The 18,505-nt window shown below is 33.4% G+C and overlaps 1 protein-coding gene across 1 annotated transcript; it reads left to right on the plus strand.

The window, feature by feature from the left end:
• Positions 11,181-17,739, plus strand: LOC109358293 (CDPK-related kinase 1-like). Its single transcript, XM_019602448.1, has 11 exons — positions 11,181-12,398; positions 13,390-13,520; positions 13,761-13,802; positions 13,946-14,054; positions 14,937-15,015; positions 15,103-15,399; positions 15,480-15,595; positions 16,126-16,233; positions 16,319-16,381; positions 16,471-16,638; positions 17,148-17,739. Exons 1-11 carry the CDS (start codon positions 11,907-11,909, stop codon positions 17,283-17,285), a joined length of 1,743 nt encoding a protein of 580 aa, XP_019457993.1. The 5' UTR covers positions 11,181-11,906; the 3' UTR covers positions 17,286-17,739.

Raw genomic sequence — 18,505 nt, forward strand, 5'->3', positions numbered from 1 at the left:
TCACTAGTAACCATCAAAAAATGTATGTACTCATAATATAAAAGTTTTATATATTATCATTATATTATTTATTATTCATGTTTTATTATTATTGATATATTAATTATATATAAATTTTTAGTACATAATATTACATTTTTTAATATATTAAAATGTTGGATTTTAGTTTTTAAGAAAGTAATTAGCACAATACATAAACAAAATAAGCATGCCCTCTCTTTCTCATTAGGTTTCTGTTCATCAACCAAGGGAAAGATAATTTGTATTTTCTTAATGAAAATTTTAATTTTAATCTGTGCACCAATTAATATATTTTAATTGTGTTTGTTAATTTCCAACTATAACTAATTCTTTTTATAGATAAATTAAAATGTCAGCAATAAACACACCAAATAAACTTTTTTTAATTCTTTAGATGATACTCTTCAGTGTTTCTGATCTTTTAAGGACACTAACTTCTACCATACTGAACACCATCTTTATTCTATTACCACAAGAAAAAGATAAAGGAAAGAAACAAAGAATAAGAATTTTCTGATTGTCTTGCAAAAACAGCATCCACTATAGATAAAGAGGTCATTATTAGAGGTATATTTCACCTTTCCTTATATATGAGGCATCTTCTATGTACTACTAGGAAAAGTAATTTTGTATATTATTTTTCATTATTTTACTAAACATATATTCTAATACATCCAGATGTAAAAATAACAATTTATTAATGTACAAAATTTATAACTCATGTCTAGGAAAGGAAAGAGTTTCGTTAAGTCTAATTTATATTCTCTCATAGTTGGTTAAGAGAATATTTTGTTTTCCAAGGTATTTGTGACCACTATATAGTAGGAAATGTAGTGATGGCCATAAAAGTTATTGGTTTAGGAAATGAATTCCTCTCCAGTACTGGACTCTCTAATATTGGGAATGTGAGAGGGGTCACTTTTTATAAAATATTTAATTTAAAAAAAAATAAAAATCTGGACCATAAAAACATTATTTTTACTATGTGTTGCAATCTTAGGATACATTGCCCTCTTCAGTAATGGAGAGGAGCTAGACTCTTGGTTTAGACATCACCATATAATAATTTAACCAATTTTATTCAAGTAATATTGGAAATGTAAGTGCTATCATATGCAAAAGAAAAAAATATGATATGAGACTTTTTTATATTTATAGTGAGATAATATTTTTATGCAAATGAAAAAAGCACGAACTTTCAATGGAGAATCATTCTTCACCACCATTGTTGTTTGGCATTAAAGAAAGGTGTTCAAACTGGAATTGGAAACCACCAACAAGAATACAAGGACAAACACTTGCTTTTCCATATTTATTTTCTTTAGAATGAAGGGAACTATGTGCTATTATGTAATAGGAACATATTTGATAAATATTGATAACTCTAGATAGAGTATTAGAACAGAAAAATCTATTAGATAATGAACTATTAGTTCTAAGTCATTTTTGGCGATAATGACTCTGTTGATCAATAGAAAAAGAAAAAAATGCAACTGAAAATATAAAAAGTTTTACATTATTATTATATTTTATACTTTTTATTTTCAATTATCATTTACTTTGTTAAATAAAAGTAACACAAATAAACATTATATAATGCATTATATATATATATATATCATTGCTAGTGTATATTTTTTACACTATTTATTTTAGATTATTTATTTTTAATCATTATTGACTGTTAAATAAAAGTAATATAAATAAATGATGGATAATGCATTCACTATATATAAATTTTTACACTGTTAGTGAATAAATATTACACTCTTAAAAAAATAATTCTCGTTGTAGATTTATAGGTCCAAATAAATATAATAATTGTGTTTAATATCTCACATATAATAACAATATAAATAAATATAAGAGTTTAATATCTATGTATTTTACACTTTCAACCTATCATCTATTATTGAATTGTATTATTATTATTTTGACGATGATTAACATATGAATAACAGATAATGTGTCAATAATGTAAAAAATAATTACATTATTAGTGACCTAGTGTATAAATATTAAATCCTAAATATAATAGATTTGCTTAGTATGTTTTTTTCCAGGTGTTACAAAGGGGCTAAAGACAACCCAGGAAAGCAGGAGGGAAGAAACAAAGACTACCCTCCTCTCCTATAAAAGGAGGAGGCACTATCGGACAACAGCTGAATGGAACAAAAACGAGGAGCAGTATCGAAGACCCGAGCACGCATCTTCAGATCAAGCCCGAACTTAGCAAAGGCATCCGCAATACTATTGGCTTCCCGGAAAATATGAGTACACAGAACCTGATAAAATTTTGGAATAAGACTTTAGGTTTGATCCACAAGCACCGCACACGGATGATACGTAGGACATCCAGACCCCACCATCTGCACCTAGCATGCAGAATCAGACTCAAGAAGGACCTTCTGAAAACCCCTTTGATGCAACAGCCTCAAACCCATCAGGATACCTCAGAGCTTCGCCTGGACCACTATGCAAGGACCGAGATGGTTTGCATAAGCAAAAATGAAGGCACCAAAATGGTCCCTTACTACGCCACCACAAGCAACTATCCTCCTTGACCTCGAGAAGGCTCCATCCGCATTAAGTTTAACCCATCCTAGATCAGGATTGCATAATCCGCTGCATAGCCGAGGAGGTGCTTCGACAACGAGCTTTTATTTGTGCACATAACTGTTGTGTCGGGCACCTCTGGTTGTAAAAAATGAGGGAGTTCCTAGTTCTCCAAATGGCCTCCACAGCCATCCCAAAAACAAAAGGCCAAGCCCCATCAACAGCAACCTCGGTACACGTTAAATTATTCCTGCACCAGTCAATTAAACCCCTAGAGAAGAAAGAATGTTGAGCATGAATTTTGAGGAGACGCATCCACGCCTCCTTAATCTCAACACAGTCCCAAAGAGCATGAAGACCAATCTCGAAATTCGAACAGCGGGGGCAAGAATCTGAATTAGACGTAGCTCTCTTATAACACTGCTCATTTGTTGGAAGCCCATTGCTAATTAGACGCCACAGCAGAAGCACAGTTCTGTATAGGCCATCCCAGGACCAGATGACATCAGACACATGGCTACAAGAAGCCACACCAAAATTTGCAATACTCTGATAAGCTAATGCAACCGAGAAGGCACCATCCGAAGATCTCATCCATACCAAGGAATCAGTAATGTCCTGATTAGTAGGGGTGTAGCGCTAAAATTTGTTGAACAGTTTCCGACGGGACCGAATTAAGCAGGAGACCAATATTCCAATCCCCAATGGATTCCACGAAATCAGCCACCCTAGCTGTCGAGACATTTGCACAACGATTCCCTTGACTATTAGTTAGGGCACCTTCACCAAGAATCCACTTATCAAACCAGAAGCTAACGGTTCTGCCATTCCCCAACCTCTAGATGAGATTGTCATGAATTCTAGACCAGTCATGCCTCACCCCTTTCCAGAAAAAAAGATTCCCTTGGCATTTTAGAGACATTTGGTAAAAAATCATTCCCATATTTATATTTAGCACGAACCACTCTAACCCAAAAGTCATCCTTATTATTAACAAAGTTCCAAGCAACTTTCATCATGAAGCTCTCATTAACCAGTCTAGCATGTCGCAGTCCTAGCCCTCTAGCCTGTTTAGGAGTACACAGAGTCTCCCATTTAACCTAGTGGACTTTCTTATTTGCCACATGCTCTCCGCAAATGAAAGACCTGCATAATTTATCCAACCCATCACAAACCGAGAAAGGCAGAAGAGTTGTTTGCATCACATAAGAGGGGAGAGCTTGCAGGACTGACTTGGTAAGAGTTAGCCTTCTCACAAAGGAAAGATGAGAACACTTCTATTTGCTTAGTCTTCGCTGTGCATTTTCCAAAATGAAACTTTATTTGCTCCTTCTCGATCCCAATTGATGAATATGTACCCCTAAATACGTCCCCAAATCAGGAGTTCTATTAAAGCCGATTTCCTCAATGATTTGACATCTAACATTTTCATGCACATTGTTGGAGAAGAAAATCCGTGTTTTTTCATTGTTTACCTTCTGGCTAGAGCTAGTGCAAACCATTTTCTTACAAGAATTGATCACTTCAACCTGCTCCAAGGAAGCTTCATCAAAAAGGATTAAATCATCAACAAAGGCTAAATGGATAAGAGGGGGCCCTGTAAGCGGAGATGGGATCACCCTGTTTGATCCCCCGCTTTGGTTTGAAGGAATCCAGGGCTTCTCCATTCCAAAGTGTCTGCATAGAAGTAGAGGAGAAGCAATGGTAAATCAGGGTAACAATATTAACTGGAGCATTAGCTTCCACCAAATTATCCCTAACGAATTGCCATCGAATTCTATGATATGCTTTCTCGAAATCAATTTTGATGGCCATTCATCCTACCTTTCCTTTTTTGTTGTTATTAGAGTGTATTACCTCATGCGTGATAACTATATTGTCACCACTCTGTCTCCCGGGGATAAAACTGGCTTGAGATGGGCTAGCGAGTCTAGCCATAACTCCCCTTAACCTATAAGCTAAAATCTTTGTAATTACTTTGTATGAGACGTTGCACAGACTAATTGGCCGATAGTGCTTCAAATGGGATGCCTGGTCAGATTTTGGAATCAAGGTGATAATGGTTTCATTAAGATCCCCTACCAAGGTCGGATCAACAAAAATATTCCTTACTAATTCACAGAGTTTCGCCCCAATCAGATTCCAATTATTCTGGATGAAAAGAAACTGAAACCCGTCTTTTCCTAGAGCCTTATAAGCTCCAATATTGAAAAATGCTCTTCTCACTTCCTCATCAGAAACATAAGCACCCAACAAGATACCCTGAGAATCCAACATTGGAGGAAAGCAACCACTCAAACATAAAGGGATATAGACATCCTCCTCCGAGTAAAGATTGCGATAGAAATCTCTCGCTATCGATTCCAACCTATCCCTATCTAAGATCTAGAGGCTGTTGTCATTAAGGAGCCTTTGCAATTGCCTTTTTTTTCCTCTGAATAATGGTCGAAGCATGAAAAAAGCAAGTGTTCCTGTCCCCATATGTTAACCAGTTGCTCCTAGATTTCTAGAACCAAAGCATTTCCTCCCGATGGAGCACTTGCTTATAATCAATCCTAAAGTCCTTTTGGAGCCTTTCAAGAAAGGGATTAGGACCACTAGCAAGCTTCAAAGTGATGCCATTCAACCGTCTAAGCAGCTGCTTCTTATGAACAAAATTATTCCCGAAAACTTCTCTATTCCAGATTAGGAGATCATTTTGGAGCTTGGACATAGCATCATTCCACGGAAGGTGACTTTGCCAACTCTTCCGAACTAGATCCTCAAAAGACGGGTGGGACATCCAAGGGGCCAAAAACCTGAATGGCCTCCGTAAGCGATTGAGGCCAATCCTGTCAGCAAGGGTAAGCAACAACGGGGAATGATCTGATTTAAGAGGGTTGAGATGAGTAATAGAATCTTGAGGGAACAACAAACACCAATCTAAACTCCCTAGGGATCTATCTAACCTCTCCTTCAGTCTCCCCCGATTCCAAGTAAACCAAGGACCAACGAAACTGAGATCAATAAAATTGCACTCACTGTTAAACTCAACAAAATCATTAGAACCCCTCGGGGACTATCGACACTTTCTTGCACTGAGGCAACCACATTAAAATCACCGATCACACACCAAGGTTTATTCATATCTTCAGCCAAGGAACAAATAGTGTCTCAGAGCCTACACCGAATAGAAAAATGAGGACTGTCATAAACCGATGTGAGAATTCACGGATCTCTCCCACCAATACGAACCTCCATAGTAAAGGATTAGGATGTAGACTGCAACACACAGATATCCTAGAAATTTCTATCCCAGAGCACCCAAATGCCCCCAGCTCTACTAGAACCATCAATTTTCTCGAACTCATCAAAGCCCAAACTACCCATCACCTTATCAACCTTATCACCACTGATTTGTGTTTCCACAAGAATGAGGAAAAATATCGAATACATAGCTCGAAGGTCCATAATCATTGAGCGAAAGCCTTTTGCATTTGCACCTCTACAATTCCAACACAATAACTTCATTAAACTTGGGGTTTTTGATTTGGTGTTGGACCACCCAGCTTAACATCCTCCATCGGTACCTCACTTCCATCAGAGGTTAATCTCAAAGTATAGTTTGCTCATTTCCCTTGCACATTGAGAGGGGTCTCCACCACTATTAGAGAGTTCATCGAAGATGAGCCTTCCTGTGGAAGAGAGATGTTTCCAGATTCAGGATGCATTGTGGATTTGGAATTACCTCCAAGCATGCTTATGAAATTGGGCTTATAAGCAGGGATAGAGTGCAAAGTATTAACTGCAGCCCAATTCATCTTGGTTACTTATAGTTTTTACCTTTTTAGTGCAACGTGCCAAAGGGTCATCTTCCGTGGGAGGGTGTTCACCAGAAACCCTAGTAGAGCAAATTCCCGTCATGTTATTTGCTTAGTATCTTACATATAACAATTGTGTTTATTAATATCTCACTTTTGTATGGTATAATATTTTTTAGGAAAATATATTATTCCTCTTAGAAAAAAAATTATCATAATCATAGTGGAAAATAAGCTTCACTTTTTCAACATCCAAATTATCTGATTATCCATAACTATACTATGAGTTGAGCTTAATTGTAAAGTTACAAATTTCTACTTCCTTTTTTTTAACAAAGGAATAGGCAACTAATCACATAGTAGGATCAAGTATATTGTACATCAAAATACAATTAAACCTTTTCATTTTATTGATTTCTTATATAATTTAAAAAATAAGTTTATATATTTTATAATAATGTACCATACTATTCATTTCTAATGGGATATGAAGTGATGAATAATAGAGTTTATATATTATACATCAAAACACAATTAAACCTTTTCATTTTATTGATTTCTTATATAATTTAAGAAAGAAGTTTATATATTTTATAATAATGTATCATACTATTCATTTCTAATGGGATATGAAGTGATGAATAATAGAGTTTATATATTGTACATCAAAATGCAATTAAACCTTTTCATTTTATTGATTTCTTATATAATTTAAGAAAGAAGTTTATATATTTTATAATAATGTATCATACTATTCATTTCTAATGGGATATGAAGTGATGAATAAAAAAAATTCATAAAATTATTGTATTAAAATTTTGGTTCAAGATTTGGTGTTTTACTTATAGTTTTTTACTCGTCTCATGTCTTGTAACAATGAAAACCTCTCATAGTATTAGTCTATTAAATATGGCTTGACTAAAACATGATTGACTTAAGAGGAAAGATTGTTGATATATTCAATTTGAAGTCACATATTGAATATATGAGATGAATGAAAAAGTTTGCAAGGAGAAAATGTCAATAAACCTGCCTTAATATTTTAGTTCAAAACGTGATAGTTCTCTTATAAATCATTACTCTTCCCATACTCTATAACAACTATAGGATTCAGATGAGAGGCTACTCAATTATAGTTTGATCCCATAGTTTCATTGTAAAATTATTGGAAATAAAGGGAGTAGTATTTAATTGAAATTAAAAGAAAGTCTTTTCAAATCTAGATAAATTAACCAAAAGTTAATATGATTTTTCAACGATGTATAATACTACGCAAGAAGTATTCTTTTTTTGTATATTTCATATTGTTCAGCTTGTCTTATGCATCAATTACCACATATTAATAATAATAGGAGAAAAGGTTGTTTTGTAACTTAATTATTTATTTTGTGTTATTCTTTTTATGTTGTCCCTTAGCGTGCATGAGACATACAACATTATCAATTTTTAAATGCGTATAAATTTTAATAATTTCCTATTTTATTATATTATTTAGATTTTAAGGAAGAATTCTCCACTTTGACATATTACTGTATTATTGTGCAAAAACAACATGGTCAAAGCTGACCATATTGGAATTGGAGCATATAATCTAAGTTATTAAATTTGTGTTATACACATTGCTCAATAAAATTTAAACGATTATAATTTATAAGTGACACATTCCTCACAATTATTATATAAAAATGTGTATTAATTAACTAATAGCAGTATGGAAAGTGGGTCGTTGAGCAGAGAATTTTGACTTTTTTTGTGAAGAACATAATTGATTTGGTATATAGAAGCTTCTGTTTATCCATCGAAGTAACTTGCTCAATGCACTACCTTATATGATAATTAAATATCATTCAGACGTTGATATAATGATTTAAGATTATATTAGATCCAAAAAAAATCAATAAATTATTAATTTTATTTTTGAGAGTGACGTTTATTATAATATACAATCATATACTTAAAATAGATTAATTTATTACTCATAGAATGAGAAGATATTCTGGTAGTACAAAAAATATGGTAATTAAATCAACAACAATCATGTGTTGGTTGGAAAATGAGAACCCCAATTAATTATAATAGAACTATATTTTTCCTATCATCAAGCCTCATTGTACGGCACAATAATTGTTTTTTTAATTATACAGTAGCTTCTATACCTATGTTAATAGTGCATAATATTTTCTATAAATAAATAGCCTCCCTTAAACCGAGGCACCAAAAACTCTTGTTTTTTTAGGACATCCAAATTTCTAAACCCCTTTGTTTTTCAAACATGAAAAAGATATAGATTAATAATTGAAAGATTTGTGCTTTTCTTGAAAAATAGCAAAATGGTCCACACAAAAAGAAGAGAAAAGCAAGGAGTAAAAGCTTTGTGCTATTGGAATATATACTATTCCCTCAACTTTGTGAAGGTAAATGGTCTACTTTATATGTGTTTGCTATGGCAAGAAATGGCGAACACATAATTTAAATGTTCTAAAAGCTTTTGGTCCATTCACTAAACTTCTACCACACAAAATAAAAGTCCATTTGATTCTTGATAGATAGCCAAAAAGTTGCACCACCTATATATATAAGTAGTTATAAGTAATGTTCATAAATTTCTTTGGCTTTCTTGGTTTCAATGTGTATATATGCCATCATTTTGTATGATATTTATTCTTCGAAAAATATATTTAACAGTCCATATTTTATACTATTTTTAAATAAAAATATTAAAGGTTATAAAACCAAACTTCACATCACATTCCAATAATGAACTCTCGAGTATCCTAGAGATCTGAGTCGATTATGTATGTATTAAATCTAAAACTGTTCATATAAATATAATGTATCATAGAAATCAGATACACAATAAGAACTATTGATAGTAAAAATATATATTAGGTGTAAAGAAAATCTCAACTACTACCAAAAATTTTATTTCATATCCACAATCTAGGTATTAGTGGCGGACTCAAATCGAATAAAATAATCGTAATAATAAAATCAGATTGGGATTTCTCAATAGAAAAAACGTAAGAATCGGGAAATAATGAGATGGTCCAGATTTTTCTTGTCTATCGCAAAATCTCAATATCAATATTTGAATCGAGGATTCACGCTGTAAGACTTATCTGATCTTATAAATTTTAAAAATGTTCAAATTCTTGTTTTCCAATAAATAAAATTCTTAATTTTTTTTTGTTAGGACATTATTCAAATTAAAGATCAATAGTAGGAAATAGTTTAAGTTTGCACAAGAATAAAGCATGGTTGTCATAGACAATAAATATTGAAGTTTTTATGATTGTAATAGTTTTTTTCTTTACTAACTCTTATAAAGTATTTATACAAGAGCTTAAAAAGTAGCTGCACCAACTTTGAAGCAAGATTCATCTCAAATCAATTGCAGCCAACAATGTAAATGTGACACATGCATTTTGGGACCATATGTGAGATATATAACCATATTAAATACAACCATATATAACCATATATATTAGTTGAAGTCATATATGTATACACAAAATGTACAAGAGAATTGAGAAAAGGAAGAGAGGGATAGTTTATCTTCAACAAATTTTTTGTCATGTAGGGCCTGTTTAAATAAAATTAGTAAAACAACTAACTTCTTAATTCTTTTTTTTAGTACTAACAAGTGTCTCCGGAACTAATTCTTTTTTGGTTCGTGACTGTCCCTCCCAACAAGTGTCGCTTTCAGGCATCAAAGTCTCGATCTTGAGGATCCAGTAGAGCCTTATACTACTAGATTAACACATTGTTAATACTAACTTCTTAATTCATTATCCATTTTCCACTAGAAGATATTTCCTGAAAATGAATTTGATCAAACTGAAATTTATAAATATGAATTGTTGAATGAAGGAATACATCTGACATAAAATCTTATATACATGGTGGAGCAGTGACTGCAAGATTAACCAATAATTAATGATGTCTTCACTGACATGTTAAATTTATACATCTTATTAACCAATAATTGAGTCATTATTAATCGATATGTAAATGGTGTGAAAATTTTGATGCTATAAACACATCACTACTGATTTTTTTTTATGTGAACCATCATTCTTTAGATAACCTATAATACCATATGAAGAAGGAACTGTCTCTAGTTTTATGGCATTAACTTTCCTCTACTGGTGCTTAGAACATTCCATTTGTTGCTTCTTACATGTTAATATATAATATAAGTAATGCCCCAAAAATAAGAAATAATGACTCAAAAGGTTTCAATAATGCAATGATAGCAAATTATCAAGTTGATATGCTTTCACCTTTAATCCCCCCTTAACTTGAAATGTTCTCAGATCTCAAGTCACTAATTGGCAAAAATTATAGACCTACCATGAAAAAACTAAATAAGAAAAGCAGAAAAAGACAGTCTTTCAGATCAGTGGCCTACAACAAAAGAGGGTCAAACTTCAAAGGCTAAAATACAAAAGCAATGCAAGCTAAGTTTTCTTAAATGTTAGTCACATTGTTATCAAATGAAATGGATAGATGCCAACAAAATGTTTGTCTAGTAGTATAAAGTTTAATTAAATTTATAGTTAGATCAAAATATTAAGAGTCGATTTTTTGAAGAGCGATACTTGTTAGAAAAATAGTCACAAACTCTAAAAGAGAGATTAATTCTTTAACTATATAGTTAGAAGAAGATGTGATTGATTATACAAAAAAAAAATGAAATGGATACATCTTAGTATTTTTTGGGATCAATAAGGACAGGCTGGAAGGATCAAAAACCAACCCCACTCACCATTATTATCAGAGAAGAAAACAACACTCCCTCTCCAATAAAAGTGTATTCCATTAACAAAACTCTGATGCTAGCAGAAATAAAAAAATAAAGAGCCTTACAAAAAGCAGAAAAAGAAGAATTTGGTTCCTCTTCCCTTTTTCTTTTTTCTTGCAGACTCTGCTAAGCATCTTTGCTTCACTTTTCTCATCTTTTTCTTTCCCTCCCCCTTCTTCATTCTACTTGGAATATTTTTTACTCAGATTTCTATTAATTCTTCTTTGTTTAAGCATCATATTCATATCCTATACTTGCCACAGATAGCTTCTTCTTTAGGTGAATTCTAGCATTTTATTTTCATCTATAGCATTATTTGCATGGTCACAAAAGTCTACTTGCTTTCTTCAATAATTTAAATCATCAAAACCTCTATTATTTTCTTCATGTTTGTTGCAATTTTCTCTTATCTTTGACTCAGGAAATGCATGTAGAATCCTCTCTATGCTCCATTGATCAACACAGAAAAAAACAAACACTTCAAGTTCCATGAACCCTTTTGTTGTCTCTCCTTAATTCCTTCCCTAGAACCTTAAAAAACCCTTTTCAGTTTTGTCCTTCACTCACTCCTTCTCCTTCCCACTGATCTAAAAATTTGAACTTTCTCATTATTTCACTTACCCTTTTGTTTTTTCTTCTTCCTTGCAGCTTCAAAAGCCTCAAAATCTGAACTTTCTCATTATTGAATCATCTTTTGCTAATTGTGTATCTGGGTTTCTGTTTTCATGGGACTGTGTCATGGAAAACCAATTGAAACCTCACAAACTCAAAGAGAAAACCAATCATTCCAAAATGATAAAGAGGTTGTTTTACCACTACCACCAAGATCTTCATCAAAATTTCCATTTTATAGCCCAAGCCCTTTGCATAAATTCTTCAAAAACTCACCTTCAAACTCCACTCCCTCTAGTGTGAGTTCAACCCCTCTGCGCCTCTTCAAGAGGCCTTTCCCTCCTCCTTCACCAGCAAAGCACATAAGGGCATTGCTCGCGAGGCGCCACGGTTCTGTGAAGCCTAACGAGGCCACAATCCCTGAAGGGAGTGAATGTGAGGTTGGTTTGGATAAGAGTTTTGGGTTTTCTAAGGAGTTTGAGGTTCATTATGAGCTTGGAGAAGAGATTGGGCGTGGCCATTTTGGATATACTTGCTCTGCAAAGGGTAAGAAGGGAAGCTTGAAGGGCCAGGAGGTTGCTGTTAAAGTCATTCCAAAATCCAAGGTCTCATTATAATCATGTTTAGAGTAAATACTCACTTTTCAATGGTGTGAATCAAATTAGTTTCTATTTGGTGTTGTAAAACATGCTAAAAATGACAAATTTTACTTACATTTGAAATTTTCGGGGATGATTTTTGATTTTTCAATTTATGAAGACTCAAAAAATATGAGACTAAAACTAGTATTTACTGTAATGTTCAATGTTTGAGAGAACTCTCAATTCAGTACTCCAAGACTATGGCGTGGTGTCCTTGAATTTTTGTTTGTTACAAATTGAGATTTTTTTTAAAATGTCAGCATTGAGGTTCTTGCAATGACTTAATTGGTGGCCAAAAAACTTTCAATTGAAGTACATTTTAAATCTTTCAAGGACTTTGGTGATGAGAGCACATCTTCTGTCCCACAATTTGTACTGCATGTCATGAGCTATGATTGGTCTGAGAAATACTTAGTAATTAAACTTTTAACTTGCATACATTTTTTTCAACCAATCACAGCTAATGGTATATGGAGTGACACAAATTGTAAGACAACAAATGTGCTCCCGATAGTGACGATAAACTTTGAAGGACCTATTTGTAATAAAAGATGCGACTTTTGGATTTGTTGGTCATTTACTATGGATGTAGTAAAAGTAGCCTTCCTTAAGTTTATGGATGTGAGCATGTAGCTATTCTATGATTAACTGATTATGTTCTAAGTCCCTATAAATAGAACTGTTTGTTATTGAAACACATTTCGAAGAAAACTTCATGCTTTATGTTCTCTGGATAGTCCAGCATTAAATTTTGCTTGACAAAATCCGGAGTCAGTTACCATCATTCTTTTATATAAATAACAACATTTTCTGTTTAAGGAAGTACCTCCCATGGATTTGTTTTCATTCCACTCTTATGTAAGGGTCATGCTTGTGATCAATGTTCTTTTAGCTGTCAATTATGAAAATCAGCAATGTGCACTTTGTTCTTATGAAAATGGGCAATGTTTGGCAGATGACAACAGCAATTGCTATAGAGGATGTAAGGAGAGAAGTAAAGATATTACGAGCTCTAACTGGGCATAAGAATTTGGTGCAATTCTATGAAGCTTATGAGGATGACAACAATGTTCATATAGTTATGGAGTAAGATCATATTTTTCCTTTTCCTCTTCTTGTTATGCTGTTGAAAAATTATTAGCATAATCCAAAGCTGATTGAGTTTAATGGAGAAATCAGTGTTTTCATGGATGCATTACTTTATACAAATTGACGGGCATTCCATATATCTTTAGTTTACTACTGAGGAACTATGATTATAATGCTGATTGTTAATTTAGTCAATAAATCAAGATCTCATATTCTACTGTATCTTATGCTATTCAGGCTATGCAAAGGAGGTGAACTTCTGGATAAGATCCTTTCCAGGTAACAATATTCTCCAATTTTCGCTTTTCCCTGCCACAGAATAGAAAGAAAATAGAAAGAAAAAAAGCATTTTGGCTTCCTTATTTTACTATTGCTTTCATTAGTAAGATTCTAATCAGCACATATTTAATTTAAATCTATAGGGGTGGAAAGTACCCAGAGGAGGATGCCAAGGATGTTATGATTCAGATATTAAATGCGGTAGCTTTCTGTCATCTACAGGGTGTTGTTCACCGTGATCTGAAGCCAGAGGTAAATATCTCATAAAGTCAATTAATGCTTTGCTAGGAAATTATTCACCATATTCTTTTTTTATCTTTGAGATTGTTCAGATCATTAGATGACATTGCTATTCTCTGAAGTAGAGTTTCTTGTTTAAAGCTCTACACTTTACATTAGCTAATAGTGTCCCTGTGTTTCACTTAAGCTGCGTGATTATTCAACTTTGTTGATCTGTGTCATTAAGCCTTGTTATTCCCTTCACTGGATCCTCCATAAAATATGGACAAAAGAGATACAGAAAGATGGAAAGAAGTATTTTTAGTGTTATTGTTCTCATGGTGTGATTGGAGATCTTACCATAGCACAAGTCACACAGTTTAGGTATCTTGGATCAATTATACATAGGCACAGAGAAATAGAGGGAGGTGTAAACCATACGACTCAAGATGGACAAGTAAAATTGAGTAAGACTTCGGGCGTTTTACTACTTACTAATGATCAAAATGTTCTCTCAAGCTAAAGGCAAAAGCATCTCTAAGTGAAAACTATCAGAAAGTATTTTGATTTAAACTCAGAAGAATTGGTTTTCGATAGGACATAGTGGCGTCATATGATCCATGTACCCGACCCTACATAGATGGAAGAGGCTGTAGTTATTGGTGTGATTATTCCATTTATTGTATGTTATCATTTGGTCATTATTATTTCTGAACATACCTGTCACTTTATGAAAGGAATACTTCTATTTTCACTGCCTTCTCGGGAGGAAATGAGTTACTGAGTGAGCTCATGCAATTGTAGTTCATTTTATGTGTTCTTTATTCTTTGTAGGTTAATGACCCTTTTGATTGGCACTAGTTTTTGTGAAAGTTAATTCATAAATAAATCAAGAAAGTTGGTTTTCTGCTGCAGAACTTTCTTTTTACTTCTAAGGATGACAATTCCACTCTGAAGGCCATTGATTTTGGACTGTCTGACTATGTAAAACCAGGTCAAGCCTATAGCCAACTCTAGATATTCTCTGATTTCTTTAACTGAAAATAAAACAATGATGGATAACAATAGTAAGTTTTTGCAGATGAAAGGTTGAATGATATTGTGGGAAGTGCATATTATGTAGCTCCTGAAGTTTTGCATAGATCTTATGGAACGGAAGCAGATATGTGGAGCATTGGTGTAATTGCTTATATCCTTTTATGTGGAAGCCGACCCTTCTGGGCCCGGACAGAATCTGGCATATTTCGTGCTGTTTTGAAGACAGATCCAAGTTTTGATGAAGGCCCTTGGCCTTCTTTATCAGCTAATGCTATTGATTTTGTTAAGAGACTTTTGAACAAGGATTATCGCAAAAGATTAACTGCAGCACAGGCTCTCAGTATGTGTTCCATTTCCTATAAGTGGTGTTTATGATATTAACATTCGTATTTTAATAATCTCATGGATTTTCTTGCTTAGGTCACCCGTGGCTAGCAAATCACTCTGATGATATAAGGATACCCTTTGATATGATAATCCCGAAGCTTATTAAAGCTTACATATGCTCATCTCCTTTATGCAAAACAGCATTAGGGGTATGTGATGTTGTCTCTGATCATTTATTAATTATTATTAGGAAAAAAACCAGGTCAAGTTCTTTACATGCTCATGGTGTTGTTTTAAAAACATAACATGTGTACTACTGTTTAGTTACTTCTTAATGAGCTGTAGGAAAATAAACTACACATCATGCTTTTATTGGTTAACAACACCACAAGCACTTATGTTTGGGGAAACTTAGGTAAAGTTCTTTAGATGCTTGTGGTGTTGCTCATCAATAAAAACATAACATGGGTCCTACTTTTTAGTTATCTCGTTAATGAGCTGTAAGAAAATAGTATACATGTTATGTTGAGGGTTTGTGTTAAAGCTAGTTCAAAATCAATTGCTACATTGTTTTCATTTTGTTTCCAGTTCTCAAACTTTTTATAACGGAACGGATCAACTGGAAATGTGAACAGAAAACAAATCAAACTTTTCATTTTGTTTCCAGTTCTTGTTGTAGCCTTCATTAATTCCTTTTGACGGCATGGATATATTTTTATTTATGCTGTCATTTTTGCAGGCTCTTGCAAAGACATTAACGTTAGTGCAACTAGCTTATCTCAAAGAACAATTTACTCTTTTAGGACCAAACAAAAGTGGGTTAATCTCTATGCAGAACTTCAAGATGGTCAGCACATGTCAAATTTTATTATACCTTTTTTTTTTGTTTTTTCTTCAAATAACTTTCAAGCTACTAACATTTATATTAGCAGGCTGTTTTAAAGAGTGCCACTGATGCCTCAAAGGAATCGCGGGTCTTGGATTATGTAAACACGGTAAGTCCATGGATTGCTATAACTAATCACATCAGCTTCTGACAAACTTGCATCACATGAAAGTAAATTTCTTACCATTCATGTTGCAGTTTAGTTCAATCCAATATCGGAAATTGGACTTTGAGGAATTTTGTGCTGCTTCGATAAGTGTGCATCAACTAGAGGGAATGGAGAGCTGGGAGCAACACGCAAGGACTGCTTATGACCTGTTTGAAAAGGATGGAAATAGACCAATTATGGTCGAAGAGCTTGCCTCGGTACTCTCTCTTGTGCAAAACCAATTATCTAACTATCAACACATGATGCATTATAGGATTTGGTTTACCATATCTTATAACGTGTTTCAATTATAATGTTTTCTATTCAAAACAACTTATAATCTTAAGTTCCTTGAAATTGATTTTATTAAAATAAAATAAAAGCATTTGTTTCACAAAATTTAAGCATTACCAAACATGCATGCACCATGCCTTGTGATCTTTGTTTTCCCCCGATTTTCGGGAGAATTAGAACTAAGGACCATTATACTAAATTAATTATTCCCAAGGACCTAATCTAATAGTCAATTCAGTTCAAGAGTGTGTGATAGAACACAAGTGGTTATCATATCTTGGGTTATAATAAATTTATTTTGCATGTCCTTCTCATTACTGCATTTGATGAACATGACTTACAATGCTTGAAATTAGATTCTTTATCAGCAATATGATTCCTCTACAACATGTCAAATAGCACTAAGCTTTTTCTTTAATCTGATTTGCTCCAGGAACTTGGGCTTAGTCCATCAGTGCCTGTTCATGTGGTACTCCAAGATTGGATAAGACACTCGGATGGGAAGCTTAGTTTCTTGGGGTTTGTCCGACTTCTGCACGGAGTTTCTTCACGCACACTTCAGAAAGCTTGAGACAGCATACACGCGGTTGCTATTAATTTTTATAGCCATAAATCTTTTGATGGGATTTGAATGCATGACTCATTAGCAAAACTCCATCTTGATTGCAAAGATAGCTGCAGCAAGCCAAAAGCTATATAACTCGACCCGAGTTTGATGCTTCTGAAGCTATATGCAAGTAAACATCTCTTGTTGTTAAGCCTCTTTTTCCAGAGTTCTTCAAACACAAAACCCTTTACCCACCATATTTCTCAATCTCTTTATGCTTGGTGGGGCTGGAGTTTGAGGCTTGTATAGATGAAAGTAGAGCACAGATTGTACTTAGGATTAGTGGAACTTCTAAAAATGAGTTGTGTTTTTTCGGGTTTATCCTTTGTGTACCCATGGCACTTATCAATAAACTCATCCCAATTATGTGAACTCGTTTATAGTTTACAAGTTTATAGTTTGGTTTTCCTCATAACTTGCATTTTATTATTTTGGTCAGGTTTTTTATCTCTTCATATTTATGCTTATGCTTAGGACATGGCATTTTGTTAATGTAAATCTATACATATTACATAATATATCTTTTGATGGGCATTACATAACTTCAGGAAATCAATACTTTTCAAGGTTATATTTGTGTCTCCAATTGCTGCTGAGAGAAGACAATTCAGGAAATAACCATACATAGAAGTTGCTTCAATATGTCTTTATAGAGAAGGCATGTCAAGTTTTTCCCTTCATGATGAGAGAAATGGAAAAAATAAATTAATTTCTCTATATACCAATGAGGGTGTCGGCCTAGTGGTATAAAACTTAATTAAATCTTCAAATATCATACTAGATCAAATGTTTGATTAATGTGAGTAACATATGTTGGGAGACAATCATACACTTCGAATGATATTAGTTCATTAATTATCATATAGTTGAAAACTTGGAAGTATTGTATTTTTGGGGTTAAATTGGTGATATCAACAAACAGTTCAAACTTTACAAAGATGTCTTATAATAGTATGTCCAACCATCACTCTTTTGATAAAAAGAAAGGGTTCCTTTATATAAGGCTGAACTGAAAAGGAGTCTTAAACAAAGTTGCTGTCATGCAATTATACTACACTACTTATAGTCAATGTGTTAGTTATGACTTATGTGATCCATCATTAATGTTTTTAATTGTAACAATCAGGACTCATTTTTTAGTACAACGATTAGTTGATGATAATGATATATCACATGGAATGATG

The sequence above is a fragment of the Lupinus angustifolius genome, chromosome LG10 (assembly GCF_001865875.1).
Source record: "Lupinus angustifolius cultivar Tanjil chromosome LG10, LupAngTanjil_v1.0, whole genome shotgun sequence".
In the NCBI taxonomy this organism is placed as follows: domain Eukaryota; kingdom Viridiplantae; phylum Streptophyta; class Magnoliopsida; order Fabales; family Fabaceae; genus Lupinus; species Lupinus angustifolius.